The sequence below is a fragment of the Filicampus tigris genome, chromosome 6, assembly GCF_054856515.1.
Source record: "Filicampus tigris isolate MCC_2025a chromosome 6, RoL_Ftig_1.0, whole genome shotgun sequence".
In the NCBI taxonomy this organism is placed as follows: Eukaryota; Metazoa; Chordata; class Actinopteri; order Syngnathiformes; family Syngnathidae; genus Filicampus; species Filicampus tigris.
In genome coordinates, this window is record NC_141222.1 from 6,761,282 (window position 1) to 6,782,406 (window position 21,125).

Here is a 21,125-nt window from a genome sequence, read left to right on the forward strand (position 1 = left end):
AAAACAGGCGTCTTTTGTGGTAAACATTGTACTGTAGTCTCTCTCGCTCTCTCTCTCTCTCTCTCTCTCTCTCTCTGTCTCTCTGTCTCTCTCTCTCTGTCTCTCTCTCTCTCACTCTCTCTCTCTCTCTCTCTCTCTCTCTCACTCTCTCACTCTCTCACTCTCTCACTCTCTCACTCTCTCACTCTCAGGCCCTTTCTACGTTTTTGAAAACACCGGTTATAAGCCTGCGGTTAGCCCTATCATCTACACGTCCACAGAGTTTTTTCTGTGAAAACGCAAAACTCCGGCGGCAGTGGAGATTTGCGGATATCTCCGGATATCTCCGGATCCGCGTTCGGCTGTGAACAGTCATACGTTTTACATTTACGGTGTCACCGTGCGACAACAATGCTTTGACGTCATTGCGCAACTTGTGTTTTCATGCGAGTCAACATGGATTCTCGCGGCGCTGCGTTGGTTATAGCCATTCTCGAGGCGCTTTTTGCTTACTTATTTGTCCGCAACCAACCACTGCTTCTCGTTGAAAGGTTTAAAAGCAATTCTGACCTCTTGTCGGTTCTCCCGAACGCGTTTGGCGCCGTGTTTTTGGTTTCGTATAAGTGACGTCAAAGGACAGAAGTTCCTTCTGAATGGACAGTATTTGGCTAACTGCTGCCACCCAGAGGCTTGGCATGCGTTTAAAAATGCACTTCCGCTGTTTTGTGTGGATGCGTTTGTTTTATGCGTATTCCAACGCAGGCAGGGGGCGATATACGGTTGTTAAAAACCCCCGGCTACATGTAGACAAGGCCTCACTCTCTCTCACTCTCTCACTACGGTTGTTTTGCAAGTACCATAAAACTAAAGCTACTGAGTATATCTATACATGATCAATAAATGTGGTCAACAAAGCAGCATGTGATTTGAATGTGATTAGTTACTCGCACAACAACATCCTAGTTATAAGAGGGTGTCAACCAAATTTTCAATTGCTGTATTTTAACCTCCCCTCTCAAAAATATTTGAATCAATTCAGTTGAATTGTACCACATATGGGTCACATTTATTTATTTTTTTTTTACATCACAAAAATCTGTTATTTGAACAGGGGTGTGTAGACTTTATTTTTAAATCAACCATACCCTTGTCTTGTTGAGCCGATAGTTCTCTCTAAGTAGAAACTAAATAATAAAAAACAATTTATTTGAGCTGAATTTGCCTTCTTTTATGTTATTTTTTAAAGAGGTTGTTGTTTATTTCATGAAGATTTTGCTGAAGTTACTCGGTACTTGAGTATTTTTTCTACTCAAGAAATTATTTGGGGGCTATTTTTTTTCTTTTCCCTGAGTCATATTATTCTAAAGTAACTGTATTATTGGTTAAGTACAATTTTCGGCTACTTTAGCCACCTCTGGCCATACTGCGACATTAAGTGCCAAGATCTAAGTTCTCCTTGGCCTGCCGCGGTTTAGCAACACCAAGACGCCCTGACTTCAGACCTCCGCGTCGTTGGCGGCCACTCGGCGCTCAGTCACGTGGCATGTCCCAGACTGGGTCGCAGCCTAACCCTAACCACCGAGTTTTGCGTGTGGCGCGTGCTTGCCGCGCAGCTCAACTGAACTGAGAGACGACTCATTTCATGCAGAGATTCCATTGAGTATGTTCAGGCAAAACATTTGTCTGTTTGAACAAATCATTTGGGAATGACACAACACCAAAATCAGTTGAGTTCACTGCCACCATAGAGCGCTTGTGTCTCAAGTTTGCGCTCATAAGTCAAAGCAGAAAAAAAAAATTGGCCAAATGACGGCTCCCATCTCAAAAATCTCTTCACTCGGGCCGTTCGTATGTCAAAGCACCGCTGTATTACTGAAACATCATTGCTTGTATTTTTAAACAAATGTATTATCAGGGGCAGTGTGCATTTTGCAACAATTTCATGTCGTTATAAATGGTCTCAATGGGAGATGTTGTTTTGAAGGTCAAACAAATCTAAATGTGATCAATGTGTCATAGAGCGGTTTGAACAGATTGAACTTCAGACTCTTTTTTTTGTATAGTATAGCCCCCTACCCCGTGTTCTTTCTCGTCTCTGCTCTCTACCTCCCCCCTCTCTTATTTCTATTTTATGCAGGGCTTGGGGAGAAAATGAGTTTTCCCTTTTGTAACCTTCCTGCATTGTTAAAGCTCTGTTTACATTGGCCTGACTCCTTTTTTTCACCACCTCTGCTTATATCTGGGGATTCATTCTTTACGCAGATTTCAGGAAGCTACAATATTTGTAACTCGTGGAATTCAGAGATAAATAAGTCCTTTAACAATATGTTTTGTTTTGAGGCAAATAGTTGCTTAATCAAAGTGAACGAATGTGTCATTGTATGCACAGCAGTCTGTGAGTTGCAGTTTACTAAAAGAAAATGGATGGAGAGTTCCTGATTATATTCAGCCCTGTTTCTGCTTTAATTTGAAACATTCATAGCACATTGTTTTTTGTCTAGAGACAAAGTCATATTATGCATATACGGTATCTCATTGTTCTTAGCGTTTTCTGTCAAAGTCCCTCTTCACGCGTGACTTTTACCTACTTTATTTCATTTTTTAAATTCCCCATCCTGCACATGGACAAGAAGAGAATGGTCTTGAATTAATAATCTCTCAAGTCATTAACCCATTAAGGACGGGAGCGCATAGCCACGTTTCTCCCACTAGAGCCCGTAGCGCTGTTGCGTCTTTCTACCTTTAAAGCCGGGAGAGCGGATACGTCTGTGTATTTTTTTAATCCAATTCTCGGTCTCTTAGCATCAGAATACTGTATACACGTGACAGTGGCGCGAGACCGCGGAGGATGTCGCAGAATTTTTTCGAGCCGTAGGCTAATGGCCGATGCCATTGAACGTCGGGAGCTCTGAAATAAATAATGGCACTGATATATAGACGACGAGCTTGTGGACTTTGAACCAGTGGAACCAGTTGAACGTGAATAGAGGATGGTAATTACCACTCGATTTTTTTTTTTTTTAAATTAAAATAGTGCTTGTCTTGCACTGACACAATATTTTTACACATTCGAATGAACAGTAAATAATAATAAACTCTACCTGTGTGAAAGCCACATGTCTAAGCTCTCTAATTCTTTTGGAATTATGTTTCTGTCTGCTACAGGGGCTAAGATATTATTTTGTAAGTGTTAAATTTCTGGGAAAACTTCAGGTTTTCAAGGGTAATTCCAAAGGCGACCTTTCGGCCCTTAGTGACTCTGCTCACGCCTGTCATCGCAACCTGCTGTGACTACTGTGAGCTAACAGTTCCACTGTAAACAATACAACAACAACTCATACTACTACTCAGCACTACTTACTTGAGTCCAGTCTACACCTGTTGAGGAAATTATCGCCTCTGAAGTTCTGAGTGTTTTAGAAAGAGGGTTAGGGTTATTCACTGACACTGATTTCCTGTCTTTTTTTTTTTTGTTTTAGGTTTTGTATGCAGAAGAGTGCTAAATTGGTGCCCGGGGTGACGTTAGACCTTATCGAGAAGTAAGTGATATTCTTAAAGCTACTGCAGCTTCTCGAAATCGATACAATTGCAGTTGCAATTGTGTGAGCCGTGTCATATGATGGATTTCTGTAAAAATTGGTCATGAAATGTGATCTGATCTTCATCTAAACAGAAATAGTATACTCATACTAATACTACACAAACATTGGTTCTTTGCTTTTATTGGAGACAACTTTTAAGCCAGGGGTGACCACCTCTTTTCAGCTTTCCTGCTACTTATAAAATGACCAAGTCAAAATGATCTACGTACTATCAAAATCTAAACCACGTGCATAAATCTATTGCATTTTCTTTATTTTACTATATAAGTTGCTATACATTCCTTAATTCGCACAGCATTTGCTGGCGCTGTTAAATGTGCATGGTTGCTGACACGTCAGAAAAGACCAGATGTTAGATTGGTTGTCCTGTATGCCCATCAATTGACAAATGTTATAGAGCAGAAGGATGATAAACCAACATCCTTTTTTTCGAAATGCCATACTGTCTTCCCACACAACCTTTGCAATGGATCGTAATGTTCACTGCTTGTAAACTGTCACAGTTCATGGTGGAAGAAAACTAGAAGACTTCTACAAGAGCTGTAATTGGTGTCAGGATTGAGCCAACCTACAGTCCAATCAATGTGACAATATTGCAAATGTTGCTTAAAGCTGCCCGGCCTTGTAAAAACACACACCAATTTTGAGTTTTCTATTCTCAAGAAGTGTTTCCCGATGTTCTCACATGACAGAACGTTCAGGATACATACATATTGTTAATTTGCACTCATCTGTGAAGGGTCACAAAAGGATCTACAGGTACAATCAAAGCCTTGATGTTCACGTGTCCATGTTAATATTCTCCCTGTGTGCGGCTGTCCTGTGCGCAGAATGCTCACTGAGATAAAAAAAAGAATCTTGGAGTGTCAGCTAAAGAGTTACACAAAGTGGCACGTTACCAGCGCGGACATCTTAATACTGTATATAAAACATTAAACAAGAATGTATATCATTGGAGGATGGAGGACAACATGGCAAAAGCCACGCCTCGCACCCCATAACTGCTACGTTTGGCGTTTTCAAAGCCAACAGCGGCACACTGAAACTATCTTGTAAAGAGGAATGGCCCAAAATTCCTCCTGATGGTGATCTTTGCCGTTCTTCTTCACCTCTCTCACCAAAGCTCTTCTCCCGCGATTGCTCAGTTTGGCTGGACGGCCAGGTCTAGGATGACTTGTGGTCTCCCGAAACATCTTCCATTTGACGATTATGGAGGCCACTGTGCTCTTAGGAACCTTGAGTGCTGCAGAAATTCTTTTGTAACCTTGGCCAGATCTGTGCCTTGCCACAATTCTGTCTCTTATCTCCTTGGGCAGTTACTTCAACCTCATAATTCTCATTTGCTCTGACATGCACTGTGAGCTGTAAAGTCTTATCTAGACAGGTGTGTGCCTTTCCTAATCAAGTCCAATCAGTTTAATTAAACACAGCTCGACTCCAATAAAGGAGCAGAACCATCTCAAGGAAGATCATAAGAAATGGACAGCATGTGAGTTAAAAAAAAAAAAAAAAAAAAAAATTGAGGGTATGAATACTTATGGCTGTATGATATTTCAGTTTTTCTTTTTAATACATTTGCAAAAATGTCTGCATTTCAGATTTTTTGTCAAGATGTGGTGCTGAGTGTACATTTATGAGAAATACTTTTTTGATTTTGGCAAATGGCTACAATGACAAAGTGACAAATTTCAAGGGGTCTGAATGCTTTCCGTACCCACTGTATGTATACACTTTTTGTTAAATATTTTTGGGGGTGGTGTGTCGTGCGATTTTTCCAATTTAAAATATGTGCCTTGGTTCAATAAAAGTTGGGAATCACTGAACTACAGCATACACATATGGACCGTATCCATGCAGCACTTCTGCCTTCAATGTCATAGGGCACCTAAACTTATGGTGCAAGGACGACACTGTTGATGTTCATGTTACCTTAACCCTAACCCACTCAAAAAGATCAGGGACCGCTCCCCTCTTAAACACTAGAATGTATCTATTTATTTAATAATAGTATTCTAAAGGCACTAGATCTCCCAGAGGTGTCATTTTGATGGCTTGCACTTTTGCAATGACGTTATCACCTAAAATGATTATTACTTGCAGTTTGAGTAGCTAATAAAGTTTATATCTAATATAATATATATATAGTTTATGTATATATATATATATATATATATATATATATATCGCGGAATCAACATCGGCTTCAGAAAATCCATGTCATATATGTTATCTATATATAATGTATATGATCTATTTTGTATATGTCTGTTTTCCTGTCTAAATTTTGGTTCTGCGTCCTGTTATCAGCCACCATGTTACTGATAGTCATCATAGAAGTATAGTTCTCTACCTTTGTTTTCTGCCTTCCAGCCAGAGCAGGAATAGTTTGGCAGAATTAAAGCTGCATATTTCTTCAGGAAAGGGCTGCTGCCAACTGGCTCAGCAAGGAACATGTTTTGCTCTTAGGCACACTTTCCCAGATTTATATTGGTTCTTAATATAGTTGTCATATCCAGAATTTGAGTAGGAGCTACAGAACTGAGTGTGTCTGTGCAGCAGAGTAAAATTACAGCTGTGAACATAATTGGCTTAGGAAAGCATAAATGCAGTTGCAAGAAAAAGTGTGCAAATCCTTTAGAATTACCTGGATTTCCACATAAATTGCACACTAATAGCACACAAAAATCATTTTCCATATTTTTACTGCACATCAGCATCATAAATATCACAGTGCAGAGAGGAAAAAGTATGAACGGCTGGATTTAATGAGTGGTTGAGCCTCCTTTGGCAGCAATAACCTCAACCCAATGTATCCTGTTGTTGCAGATCAGACTGGCACAACCAGGAAGCACTTTGGACCATTCGATTTAACAAAGCCATTTCAGCTTAGCAATATTCTTGGGATGTCTGGTGTGAATCATTCTTTTCAAGTCATGGCACAGCATCTCAATCAGGTTGGGATCAGGACTTCGACTGTGCCACTCCACAAGGCATTATTTACTGATGTTGAAGCCGTTTAACGTATTTTACGGATATAAGGCACACTTAAGATTCTTTAACCACGGACTTGTGTGACCTTTGCAGAGCTGGGCAGTCCGGACCGGTCGGACCCTCCGGCCCGGCCGGATGCCCCTTTTTTGGGGCGGGGGGTAGAGGCTGACAAATTTGAAAAAAGGGGGGGAACGGGGTGGGGAGGTGATCATTTTTATGAATAAGGGTGGGGGGTCGCGTCCGGAAGGGTACCCAGGTCAAGGGTGGAGGGTCGCGGCCGGACCGGCAAAAAAGGGTCAAGCGCCCAGCTCTGGACCTTTGCCAGCTTCATTCAAGTAAACAGTCCTTAGTTGTAGGTATTTGGAGAGCTCTTTTTTTTTTTTGCAAAGCCTGGTTCACATCGGGCAATATTGACCATCTCTGGACAAAAATAGTTTCCCCTGGACAGTGACATTATGTATGTTTAATTGTTTAAAATGTTTAAGTTGCCTAAGAATAACCACATAATGACCAGCCAGCATAAAAACATTACTTTATTATCAATCAACTGTTGAAGGTATAAGGCTTATTGTCCAAGGTTGTCCACACGCGGTTTATTGAAACAAGCAAGCAATGGCTTGCTTCGGCCCCCTTCTTGCACTGGTCATGCTTTGCTTTTTTCAACACCTGCCAAAAGAATGAATTCCTTATGTGATCTTTATTCTCCAGTATAAAACTTTAACATGTGCTAAAATGATTGATTATTTCAAAACGTAATTTTTCAAACAATTGCATTGGTTCCTTTCCTGGTCGGTGACACAGCCATCCACATTGTTTCATGGAAACTGGTTAAATTGTTTTTTAGTTCAGGTAACATGCATTACATGCTGTATACTCCACAAGTCCTAAAGAATAGCATTGCTGGAATGTACCGGTATGAGTAAACGGAGCGCACAAGGCATAAAAATTAGAACACTGTTTGAGAACTGTGCTGATTTGACAGAGCTGTTAAACAAAAACCCCATTAATGACAGCATGTGGCAGCCAACCATCGAAGCAGCCTGACTACAAGGAGTAAAGTTCATGATGAAGCTCAGTAAATCTGTGTAGAGATGGCAGAGGCATGTTTGAGCAGAACAGATTTTTATGCAAGTTGACACTGTGACTTGGAGGAAGAGTTTTGAGTAAAACTATCAAAAAGTCTGTTTATGCAGATTATATGCTTCTATGTGAAAGTTGAGAAACAAAAATACACAGCTCCGCTTTCCCATATTCCTAAAATAACTCTGTCAGTCACATCAATTTCTTTTTCGATTTGAGATTTTTGGACTCTGCAATTGACTGGCAATTAGATCAATTTCTTGCCCAATCTATTGTATCGTCGCTGTCCTGTGAAAAACACGTATGTCCATTATTTTCATTTAATGTATTTTTTACGTTAATGGGGTTTCCGTGTTACAGACATCCCGTTAACGCGAACATTTTTTAAAAATAACAAAATTGGACATACGTGTTTTTCACAGGACAGCGATTATATTTATCTTTTTTCTATTATAGTCAATAAATAGCCTTGCATATTAATACATTTCTGCTCATTGAGCACATTTATATGCACTAAAAATAACCAAACTGTTGCATTGAATTGATTCAAAGCCGACTTTCTGTAAATACATGTAGTAAATACTTTAATCTGACCACGTTCAACTTTGTTGTTAAATTAGCGAAGAGCCAGACTGTTCAATTGGAAGTCCTCTTGCATCTACAGGATATATTTCCATGAATGGCACATCAACTGTCCGTGCATGCTCTAGTCTCCACTGCATACCTTAACAACATTTATTGCACAAACAGAGAGTCAGAGCCACACTAAAGTCATTTTTGGACAGACAAGGAAATACACTTGATAGGTCATTGTACAGAAGTCAGTACAGTATTTTAAAGTACAATATGTCGATAGAAGAAAAGGTGTTAAACTAAGGGGCCGAACATGTAGAGTGTAAAGTGTTACGTTTTAAATTGTGACAAATGCAAATCCACATATCAAAACGGTGTTGTTGTTTTTTTGCACTAAAGCTGCATCTTTATGTTCATTATTGAATAAAACCATAAAATATGAACATCTTATTTTTGTTGGCGACTGTAAACGTTTTGGTACGTTAACTACTGTTGTATTTTTTAAGTCCTTGAATAAACAAAAACAAAAATAGCATCACTAAACAAACATAATAGTTTCACTTTCAAATTGACCACTTCTTATCATGATGAAAGTGACTCTTAAGTGAATGTAGAGACAATCTATAAGGATCTGTTTAATTAAACTTTTTTGTCACATTTTAGCTGACGGGAAAACAGAGTAATTGTCCAAATTAGTACAATCGATGTTGGTCCTCAAGAGCACTTAGTACTTACTTACCCACTTCTACTTTCTTGTGAACATGGCTGCTGCGTGATTTTGTTAGTGTCGTTTCTTGCCAAAAGATTTCCAGTCAACATTTGGTCATCTAATAAATATGTAATTATGTACCTAACAGTATATGCAAGGTTCTCAGTTGTCTTGGTTTCACCTGTCCAAGTGTGGTATTATGCAGTCATTTGGGGAAAATGTTCAGTGCATGGTAATGCAAACTTTGAAAGCTGTAAATTGTGTTGTTGTCTGACTTTTGTACACATTACGGATTGGGTTCTAATACTGTGTTCTGTCAACTAGAATTCTGTTGAAATATTTGATAACGACCCTTACAATGAATTTATGAGCTGAAGTAAATTGTTACTAATTACCCTAATAACCCTAAAGTTACCAGCAGTTATCTCCTGCTGTCATTTTTCGGCAGAGTATGAATAAAACATTCTTCAAGAGCAGGACAGTTATAGAGCAAGGCAACAGGTGGCCGAATGCAAAACAAATTTCAAGCCTTGTAGTCATCTACAGCCTTCTGGAGACCTAATTCAGCTCTCAGCATTTGCTCATGCTAATTTATTTTTAAAAGTTAAAATAACATTAGCATGTTGTTATTCTTAGTTCTGTTGTGTTTTGTGGCAGCTGAAGCTACAAGATTTTGGATGGTTGAGGTTTGGCACGTTGCACTGGGCGATGAATGATGACACTGGTGATGTCTCTGAGCAGAATAATGAATAGTCTTTCACTCATAAAAGAAAAATGGCATTACACTCATTTGCCATCCCACATATTAGTCATAAAACCAAATATTTGAACTGAAGTGAGCTCTTATTTCTCACTTTGAAATAATCGTGTAATCAGAGGTACTACAGCAGATAAAATGAGTGGCCCCTAGGTTAGACAACATCCTACTCTTTAGAGCAGGTGTGTCAAACTCACATTTGTCGCGGGCCACATTATAGTTATGGTGTCCCACGGAGGGCTGTTACAACATAGAAAAAGCATACGATTCCATGAGAAACATGCATGTCTTTGCGATATGCATATTGCATATTGCATATTGCATATTGCATAGGCCAATATCGCTATATCGATATTTTCTCGATATATTGTTTACATACCAAACCCATTTAGCAACTATTAAAAAACCCAACAACAACAAAAAAAAACAACAATTGGCTTTAATTGCGACTAAGGAATACAGTAGATAACATAAATAGTCATTTTTGCGTTCTTATTGACAAGAAATGAGCCTGGTAGGAAGTAATCACAGCATCAATAGCGTTGATCATAACTGTACTAGAAACGTTTGTCCTGAGGAGATAGGTCACCTCTCAAACAAACTGCCTGACAAAAATAGAACATATTTATTTCTGTTGTTTCTGTGGAAGTTCGTACACATGAAGTAGTTGAAGTAGTTCAGTTCAAAGTTCATATCTGTTTTATTGTTTTGTTTTGTTTTTTTCAGATCAAATCAAATCGTTCAAAATGTAACAGGGTTATAGTTCCATTCGGGACATTCCGGAAAAAAGTCTTGTTTTCGTTTTAATTCATTTAAAAAAAAAGACAATTCAAACAATGTTTTTCCCAAAATGTTTTCGATTGTAGGCTGATAGCTGCACCTGGATACTAGTGTGGACTGAATGGGTGCCAACAATGTGCAAATGCCAGTACGCCAGCCACATCCAACACATTCTGGCAGCATTTGCTCACAATGGTCATTTAGATAAGATAGTCACGACGCTGAGCGCATGTGGTCTTTCCCTGCTCACGATTCAGTCACGTTATCTTGCCAAAGCTACCTCAATTGACAGTATTCCTCTCTTTCTCTCTTTTTTTTTGTTCACACAGTCACCCACACTCTTACACGAGGTTGGCACCATGGGCATGTTATTACAAGTGAAAATGTCTGTCGCACATTAACAAACATTTCTTTGTCATTTCTTGTCAGGCCCCTGCACCAAGACATGTAAATTATTATTACATGTAAATAAAACAAGATACAAACTGCTGAGTGCTCCATTGTTTTGCTGACTTTCCCAATACATTTGGCAAGCTTTCAAAATGCAGTGCAGGCGCTGGGCCTTTTTCCTTTAGAGTTGTTCTATCTGAAATGAGCTTCTTATTACCCATATCACTGAGAGGAGATCCTGGGAAGTTAAGGTTATCCAAAGATCATATTGTTGATTGGAGATGCTGATGTTACTTTTGTTTGTCCAAACTGAAGAGGTCTCTACACACCCCATCTGTTAGTTTAGTGCATTAATTTAGAAGCACACAACCTTTGTAGTAAATATGCTCGAAACTATTTCTATAATGAACAATGCACATAAGTCACGTGACTATAAGGACAGATATGGAAACATGTCTCTGTGCTACTTTCTATGCAAACTGTTGTAATTCATAATTGAATCACTAATTAACTTAGATAATACCCTAGCTTCAAATGTTCAGTGATGTTGTCAGCCCTGGGGGCAGGGGATATTGTTCTTTTACCGCATGCATCGCATATACAGCCCTAGTCAGGCAGAGTCCAAACAGAGGGTAGGCTAAAATTCCTTAACCTTGAGGTATTTTGACCAATGTGTGTCACAGACATATTTTTACGACATCTGGAAACTGTCTTAAATTGTGAAAACGTCTCCTTTAAATTTAACACATCTCCACACAAGCAAACATACCGCCTACTCCACATTTTTTTTTTATCTTTAAAATGGAGCAAGACTCCCTCAGTAGCTAGTAATAAACGCATAGAGCCTGAAAACAGTTTGTGAGTGTAAAAACATGTATACACCTGATTACTGAAGTAAACACATATCGAACGTGATCTACTCTGTGGGGATGAGATCCGTTTGCCATTTCTGCAGTTTATAACTTTTATTTAGATTAAAGAAAAAAATTAACCGTTTAGGTTCCGCATTGTAAAATGTTAGATTGGTAATACTAATCCCAGCGCCCCTGATAATAAATCTGCTTTCATGTAGGACTACAGAAATATGAGAATATTTACGGTTGGGAGGCTGAAATTCTGAGAATTTGGACAATTTTAAATTAAACAATGCCTGCTTATCAGAAATAATTGCAGCTTAAGGTAATAATTGATTAGTTGGCGATTCATCGTTTGCACGTCCAATATTGTCGCTGTTCAGTATCGCTCAACAACATGCCAAGTTTTACAATTGTTTTCTTTTTTCAAATGATACTTTTTCTGAAAAGGGGGTAAAGCAAATTGGGCAATGCATGTTTTCATTGGACAACAACGATATACAGCATAGTACAGTGCAAAAACAGTACATATAAACTTTAAATCTATCAAATAATTATACATCTTACATAATGGCTTGTAAAATGCTTCTGTTTTCCCGTTTTGGGCTTTTAGTGTCTTAAATCATGGAGTGTAGCAGCTTCTATGAACACTTGTATACTCACACATGAATATTCAGAGAGTGACAGACCCTTCGTCTGTCCATCTCATTCAGTTCAAGCCTAAGTGCCTGTAAATGTAAATACCCTCAAATGTGTGAGGTGACAGTGTTGAGTGATTGCCACTTTGTGTTCTGAGTCATCTTTGTGAGTCGCTGACACCGAGCCATCTGTGTTGTTATCTTGTGTGCAGGATTCCTGGCAGGCTCAACGACAGGCGCACTCCGCTCGGAGAACTCAACTGGATCTTCACAGCCATCACTGACACCATTGCCTGGAACGTGCTGCCCAGAGGTATGGCTCTGAGCACAGAAGCAAACTTCCCCAGAATTTCAAATGACTCCTTTTGATAAACCGCTGTAATAATGAAGCATAACAGTAAAACTGTCAGACAATTCCCCCTTGCCGAAAAAAATGTCAAATGGTGTTGAAGTTACAGCTATGTTCAAGAGGACTCTTCAAATCGAGAGTGGCGTTCATTGAGAAGCCAACAACTCAAAGCAAGTAGCATACGTTTTCCCACACACAAAAGTCATTGTCGTTTGTACTGAGACACGTAAAAGAATTTCAGTAACACACTTCTGGCTTTGTTTTAAAGCTGGCGCCGATATTTTGGGCAGTTCTTGGTAATTTGACATATTTGTGAGTGATATCGTGGATGGGACGTCTTTATTTTATCTTTTTGCTCTGCACCAGGATGGGCGAGCCGGGCAAAGCACCGGCTTGTACTGAACAGTTGAATCCGATGGCTGCTAGGGATGTCACGATATCGGCAATATCGTGATATCACGATATTAAATTTGCAATAATATCGTCGTCATGTCAGGATATTAATAGCTGCAAATCTGTTTAAAAGTCCAAGTTGTTTTCCATTTGTGCAGTTCCAGCACCCTCTGGTGGTTAGTTTGTTAGTGCAGTTTAATTTGATGCATGTTTTGTGGATAGGCATTTACATGCAACTGCTCATGTTTGTTATTTGTATGTGTTTCGTGTTCTACAGAAACCATGCAACCACCCACACAACCAAATTAAACAGAAATTAAAGTGATTATTGCTCACATGAACAAAACTATGTTATCACCAATAAAAGATCCCATAAATCGGTCATACCAGCACATATTTTTCAACATCTCAGTCGCCTGAAGCAGAATTGTAAACTACATAAACCCAAATATTTTGCGGTGCTGAGTCATTGGGAGCGCGTGACTGGCCAAGCCTATTTCTTTGTTAATGCCAGCTGTTATTATGTACAAAAACAGAATATTGTGATGTTTTTTTTTTTTTTTTTACAAATATCGTGAGCGTTTTATGTATCGCCAACCTCCCCACAATATCCTGATAATTATCTTATCGTGAAGTTCATATCGTGACATTATTGTACCGTGACATCCCTGATGGCCGCTGTAGCCTGGGAGACAATTCTAGATGCCAGTTGCACATGCCTGATCTAGATATATTACTTCATGACTGGGGTTTTCATTTTTCATACAAGGCACACAGTTATTACCATTACCCACCTGTCTTTTATGCAAACACACATCCCAAGCACACTAGCTCGCAGCTCCAGTAACAATGTGACAATGCTGATGGCTGTCAAAGCCTTTTAAACCCTTGGGGCTCTGCTGTTAATGAAGCAGCCCACGTCAGGGAGAATCCCAATAATGAGGCTCTGCTGCACACCTAATTCAAATCACCCAGACTATTGTCCAACCCCGTTCGGAGCTCTGTCAAAATAGTTGTGCAGTACACACAAATTTGCTAATACTATAAACAAATACCCTAACCACAAGAAAAAGTCACAGATCTGCAGGAAATTGGTTTGCCCCCATCCTTCTATTTCCTTCTGATTCAACTCTTTAGGTGACATGTGAGCGAGCTGTAGCCTGTCCCAGCCTACTTTAGGCGAGAATGGGTACACCCTGGACTACTCGTCAGTCAATCAAGGGGCATATAGAGACAGAAAACTATTCACACTTGCAATTTCGAGGCTTTAATTACCATAACATATATTTTGGCGCTGGTAATGTCGTTGGAAGCCAAAGTACTTCAAGAAACCCACGAGGAAAACATGAGAGCCAAATGCTCCATTGTTCCTTCTGATGCCATCTTGGCCATTTACAAGTACGGTCATGTAAATGAAGCAATGAAAATACAGCTTTAACCTTTTGCTATTCGCTTTTCTGCAGCTCTCGGCACACTTAGTAGCTTGGGTCGTTTTTGAATTTCTTCACATAGTGATATGTTTCCCTTCTTTGCAATCGTGGATTTTGTTTAAAATCAGTCTTTTGTTCTGCGTCCGTTTGTAGATTTGTTCCAGAAGCTGTTTCGTCAGGACCTTCTGGTGGCCAGCTTGTTCCGCAATTTTCTATTAGCAGAGAGGATAATGAGATCGTACAACTGTACACCTGTCAGCAGCCCTCGCTTGCCTCCGACATACATGCATGCCATGTGGTAAGACACACTAACACAGCTCTGGGTTTGCATGTTAAAATAGTCCCGAAGATGAAAAAGAAAGCATCAGTCTCCTCAGTGCTCACAACTTTTTTTTTTTTTTTTTGTACACGCTGCAGTAAATGACAAAATACATTCTTGATTAGACAGGAGGTACAAAGTGGCACTATCAACATTTTATGATACAGCAAAGTAACTTTTTTTTTATATATATAAAGGCTGAGCAGTGATTTAAATGCCACCAGTCAAAAGTTAATGAAGGTCATTTGTAAAATAAGAACTCCGCCCAAATGTTCTACAGCTAAATGCACTGCACAGGAAATGTGAACTCATTGTCTAATACAGTGTCATTTCAGTTTCAACCCTATATTATCATTGATGGCTATGATTTCAGGTGAACATGCTTACCTCCGAGACATTTTGTTGACGTTGCGCCGAATGTACAATACCTATGCGCAATTTTGTAAATTAATGGTTGAACACACATGTTTTATTGGGGCTGGCCTCTTATTTTGGAGGTACAAGCATTCCGCCCGACACCAGCGATTTGCACGACTGTAAGCAATAAAACATGACCACTGAAGAGTTTGTTTCACCTGGCAACCAGGCTAGATTTCCACATGTGGACAAAATTGTTGGTCTCCTTTGGTTTGGGGATGAGCGAGGGATGAATATCAAGCCCATACCAGCCTTATTTCAAGGTATCAGGTACCGTTTTTACTATGAGGAACTAAAAGGCCCGAAATATGATTGGACCCCCCATGTGCCGGACCAGATACAGTAATTGACTTTTGGGTATTTTCCCTTTTTTTTTTTTTTTTTTTTTTTTTTTGTGGGAATTTTTTTCCACATTCCCCCGTCGCCCGTAGGGAACATAGAGTGGATTTTTATCAGTGTTTTATGAAGAATTTATCTCGTTTGCAAAAAAAATAAAAAATTGGGGGTTTGATATATGAGATATCCTTGGCCTCCCATGGCCCCCCAAAGAAAATATCCTAGCTCTGCCAGTGTCTGGATGTCACTATTTTAAACACAACATGAAGACACAGTTTGTTTAAAAAAAAAAAAAAACAGTGCAACATATCTAATCAAACACATTTCACAGTTAAATATGACATCCATTCAACTGCGAGTAATGCAAACACACATATGACAAGAATAAACATCCTTATAATGTCGTTAATTGTATTGCGCCATGCAATGCATTCTGGGAACCAAGTGCCTTTACTGTCATTACCATAGAGTCGATGGCTTATAATGATTTCACCTGTGACGCCCCCGTTACTTTGGCTAATTATCCTGTTAAATTCTTATCCCAATAATCCAATATCAATCAGAGTACCATGTTTTGACTCGGGCTGGCACAGACAATGTATTCATGGTTTTCCGAATTTGGGGGTCTAGATCCCATTCAAGACCCACTGTTGATGATTGCCCTTCTTTTGGAATAAATGCCACCAAAAAGCCAAAGAAAAACCAAAACACATTGCCCCTACTACCTTTACATGTAGTGAAGGGTTTGCCTCCACACGAAGGGTGCTTGCTGTCAACCTCAACAGAGACGTCATTAGATTGCATCCATTGTAAAGTCACTGCATTACACGCACAAATAAAACCAGCAACTATATGATAACTACTGATCGTTGTCTAAAATGTATTTTAAAGTTCAATCAAAGCCCCTCTCTTATCTAATCCCAAGCACACAAGGGTACTCATCTGTATCATTGTCCATTGACTTCAGTGTCTCCGCACACTGTGTAAGAAACGCTCTCCCATTAACTTTATGCCTTTACACAAACAGTTCTCCCACTATTGCTTTTTGTCTTCTATAAATGCATCCCTGCAACCTCCCACTCGTTATCTGTCTTGTGTTGTGAAGCAAAGAAAACCTTCTCACTGGTTCTGCCTTGCGAGGCAGGTTGTTGCGTAACATAACAAGATGGCATCTCTTTTTGTAAAGATTCCTGCTCTTGCAAAAGTTACTAGGCGTTTTTCTTCTGTCTCCCAAGTCTATATTAGCTATGTGTGTATATTATCGTGTTTATGGGGACCATTATTGAGAGCGCTGCTGCACTGCAGCACATGCAGTATTTAAAGGCACAGAATAATGACAGGACTGTGTAGAAATCAAGACTGATAAAACGATAAATGTGAAAGTGCCACAGATAAAAGGCCACTCGAATAATAAAAGTGGGATCAGTAATGTTAGAGTGGAAGAACAATAAAACTAGGCAATTAAAAAAAATGGGGGTTTCTGGATCGATGACGGTGCCTGCGCGCATTGGGCAATTGTTATTCAAATGGTGTTGAACTGGATAGAACTGAAAAAACCAAGGCTGATTACTCCCCTGAGGACAGTTTCAGTGTGGGAGTGTGTACAAATGTGGGAGTGTGTGTTACCGCACCACTCTCTGCAGGCACCAGCGACAAGTGCTTAGTCAGCCACCAACTGCTCCCTTGCGCTCTTCTGTTGACTGCTGTCCCCCTTTCACACGCGCCACACACACATGAGCACACGCTGACAGGTTTTGGTGATGAGTTGCTCATTGATATTGGCAACCATTACCTGAGTTAATGCTGTCACCCCAAGTGGTGCTGCATCTTCCACCCCTTTGCTGATTTGGCTCTCCTGCATTTCTGCTAATCGCTCTGATGGAGATGCAAATTCAGTCTGCATTATGAAATCTTCATTTCATCACGGTTTTGTCATACATTTTGGGGGTGATTTTCGAGGTATGTTGTACAAGTGATCATTTGAAAATGTGAACGCTGGCAAAAATTTACAGAAATATAGCGTTGGATATTGTTGTGTTAATTATTGTGAAAAATAATGCATATGATGAGTGTTGGCAGCATAAATTAATATTTTTCTTTATTAACATTATGAATGGAATTTTCAGCATTTTTTTTATTTCAGTAGTGTATCAAAATGGTAGGCCTTCACATAAATCAGTACCTAATTATAGTAGCTCTCTGTCTCAAAAGGATTGGTGCCCTCTCATATACTGTATATTCTGTATGAGGGCTGTCACAGATGCATCTTTTTAGAATCAATCATCCTATCGATTATTCCATCGATTACTCAAGTAAACACTCCCACCCATCCTGCCCACAGAAAAAAAACACACACACACTCAGACTAGTTGAGTTTTGGAGGTGGAGGGGCTGGGGGGGCGGGGCGTTCAGTAAAATGTTTGACAGTGATGAGCACGCATCTACAAATAACACTTAACTTTGCCAATATACTAACACTATTATATTCCCTCTTAATAATAAATAATGTTTTCATATTAATTTTTCTCTAAGCCATAGTCTGCTGTTGTGCTCTCTGCCTCACACACCGACAATTCAATGGAAGACGCTTGGTCCCTGTAAAGTAGTGATGGGACGTACTGTGACAATATTCAGTTTGTTCCGTGTTAATTCACTTTAAAACACCACGCTGTGTTGCTGTTACCTCTAGCAGCAGGCGTCCACCGAGCAGCTGCCGACTATCATGCGGGTCACATTCCTGTGTTGAAGTCTCCAAGTTCCGCCAGCTCCACTTTGCAGTAATACGAAGAAAAAAAAAACAATTAAAAACAATTTTGAGGCATGCATTTTTGTCAACCAATTTTTGTGGTCGAGACAGTCGAGTCGGTCGACTTTTTTCCCGCAGCCCTTATCTTCTTTATGTATACAGTGCTGCATTGAGATGGGAGTTCATTTTTTTCTGTGACCATGCTTGTAACTCAAAACACTTGTGCTTCATAAAAACATAAAGTAACAGAATAGTAACATAAGTAGAATGTAAATCATTATACAGTGGCTGCATTGAGAATCATTTGTCGCTGCTCCTTCTGGTATGTATGACTTGACCCCGGGGCAGTACAATACAGTCATGCTCATTTGAAGAAGGGTTCAACACCAGTGGATCCAGGTGTAAATTTACATTGGTAAAACAAATCACAATAAGCTTCTTCAACACAAACCTACCGACCAGAATTCCTTTGCCACTTTTCTCCATCAACCCTTGTGCTTGTTAAGTTTTATTGTGCTTTGTGCATACATTACCACACATTAAAGTGATGCATCAATTATAATGGAGGTACACTCCAATATATGAACCGTACTATATTGAGGGGGGAAAAGCCACGTAAAGAGCTAAAATAGTGTTTGTTTTTCTTTCCCCCCTAGTTGTTGAGTATTATATTACAGCACAGTACATTGGTCAGCATTAATAAACTGACACTAACATTTACTAATTGTGAGGGGAAAAAAGATCCACTGAGGCCCTGCACTGAAACAGCAACGTGTAAAGGACAGACGGAGACAGACCAAATAGATAAGCTGGGTTAGGTTCCAAGTTGTGTTGTATAACCGTATGAATTAGTTAAGGTGGCCATGAGTGAGCGCTGGGGTTTAGAAGGGCATTAAAGGCTCCTTGCTGCCCTCTCGCGCCCCCTGGGTGAAAATATAAAGTATGCAATTTCAGGCATGTGAAAGGAGGAAATGTTGAATAGAAGTGTGTCACCTCTCCCAGGCAAGCATGGGACCTGGCTGTGGATATCTGCTTGTCTCAGCTGCCAACCATCATTGAGGAGGGCACTGCATTCAGGGTAAGTGTGTGTGATAGTTTTTCCTACACAAAGCAAGAAAATATATGAGAAGCACATGTGAAACTCCTCACGTTTTCAATCATCCCACCCACCTACAGTAAATACGGTTGCCAAATCTGAGCCTTCACTTGTAGCGACAGGTGTGTTACATGTAGGGCTGCCATGATTAGTCGACTAATCACGACGACGTCGACGATCAAAATCGTCGACAATTAATTTTAATCGTGATGTAAACAGAAGCATTGTGGGTAAAGTAGTGTAAGCCTTACACTGTAAGGGCTAATTCGTGTTGGCAACAGAGTACGAAAGTTACGGCGCGATTTCACCAAATATACTCAATACAATGCAAACCTGCCTTTCATGGCAGCACGATGGGCATGCCCAATCATTTAAAAAAAGGAAGCAAGTTATGGCTTATGCCTGATTTCATATCTGACATAGGCACAGTTGTGTCTAGAAGCTAGCTGCGGTCAGCATACACACATTACGGTGTGTTTGATGTAACGCTCCTATTTGGTACGCTAACATGTCGTAGCATCTTCTATGGATTAAACAGCCATTATTCAGTAAACCCGCGTTGATTAACAACCAAAACGCTGTGTGTTTATGCCTGCGGTGGACATCGAAGCAGGAAGTGCACGCTTGCTTCCTCTCGCTCTCTCTCTCTCTCTCTCTATCTCACTTGCGAACGGAGTGACGCATTCATGAACTGGGAAATATCAGTACTCAACACAAAAACGACATGTGCTACTCATCGGCATCACATAACAATAAAATCCATAATTAAGTTTGTTGTAATATACTATGTTATAGTGCAAAAAAAAGTTTTGCTTTTTTTGTTACAGGTGCATACCACATTTTGAATGTGTAGATCAATTTACTACTTTTAAACTATGCATACTAGTGAAAAGAATAACAAAACATTTTTGATAAAGTTTAAATTAACACAAAATTAAAAACCAATACAAGTGTTTGTATTAGTTTTCTTTAGCACAGAGCATTTGCCCAATTTACTCCTCTGATTTCACTACTGAAATATGTATACAAGTACTTCTTTTTGTATTCATAGATAATTTCACTGTATTAGTGCAACTCTGCATAGTGTATAGTTTTGGTTCAATTTTAAAACGAACTAACGAATTACAGCTAAAAATGTTAAGGCCAGAGTATTGCCATCAATTTAAGTCACTCCTTTATTTATAAACATGTCAGGAATGATGGCTTGAGTTGCAAAGTTTAATACAAGTTGAATGTACTATCATCTTGTCTTCATGATTAGTTTGTACATAAAGAATTTAAGATGTGAGCGAATGATGATTATTATAAGAGCAGCAGCTTGCTGCTGCGATTTGCCACAATTTATATATTATCCGATTAGTCGACTAATCACGACTACTGTTTGTGATTAGTCGACTAGCAAAATAATCGTTTGTGGCAGCCCTAGTTACATGACATTTTCGTCTAACAAGCACCACAATTTAATGGAACGTTTTTTTTTGTTTTTTTTACACCGTGTCAATGTTTGAAACTGGAACTGCATTTTTGTTAGGATCCACACGCAGGGGGGAAAACAATAACACTCGCCGTCATGCATTTGTGCTTGGCTGAAGTAATCAATGATCACCTTTGGGATGAACTACAGCAATCATTGAAACCAAACAATGTTAAGGACAAAAGTGAGACATACTGTCCCCTCCAATATCT

General features: G+C 39.5%; 1 protein-coding gene across 6 annotated transcripts in view; it reads left to right on the forward strand.

The window, feature by feature from the left end:
- The window catches only part of rptor (regulatory associated protein of MTOR, complex 1), a 167,114-nt gene that overhangs the window by 68,844 nt on the left and 77,145 nt on the right, over positions 1–21,125 (forward strand). For all 6 annotated transcript variants that reach the window (XM_086033595.1, XM_086033597.1, XM_086033596.1 and 3 more), the window contains exons 8-11: positions 3,459–3,518; positions 12,566–12,666; positions 14,679–14,823; positions 19,346–19,421. In XM_086033595.1, coding sequence (XP_085889721.1) covers positions 3,459–3,518; positions 12,566–12,666; positions 14,679–14,823; positions 19,346–19,421 — 382 coding nt within the window. The remainder of the gene's footprint in view (positions 1–3,458; positions 3,519–12,565; positions 12,667–14,678; positions 14,824–19,345; positions 19,422–21,125) is intronic.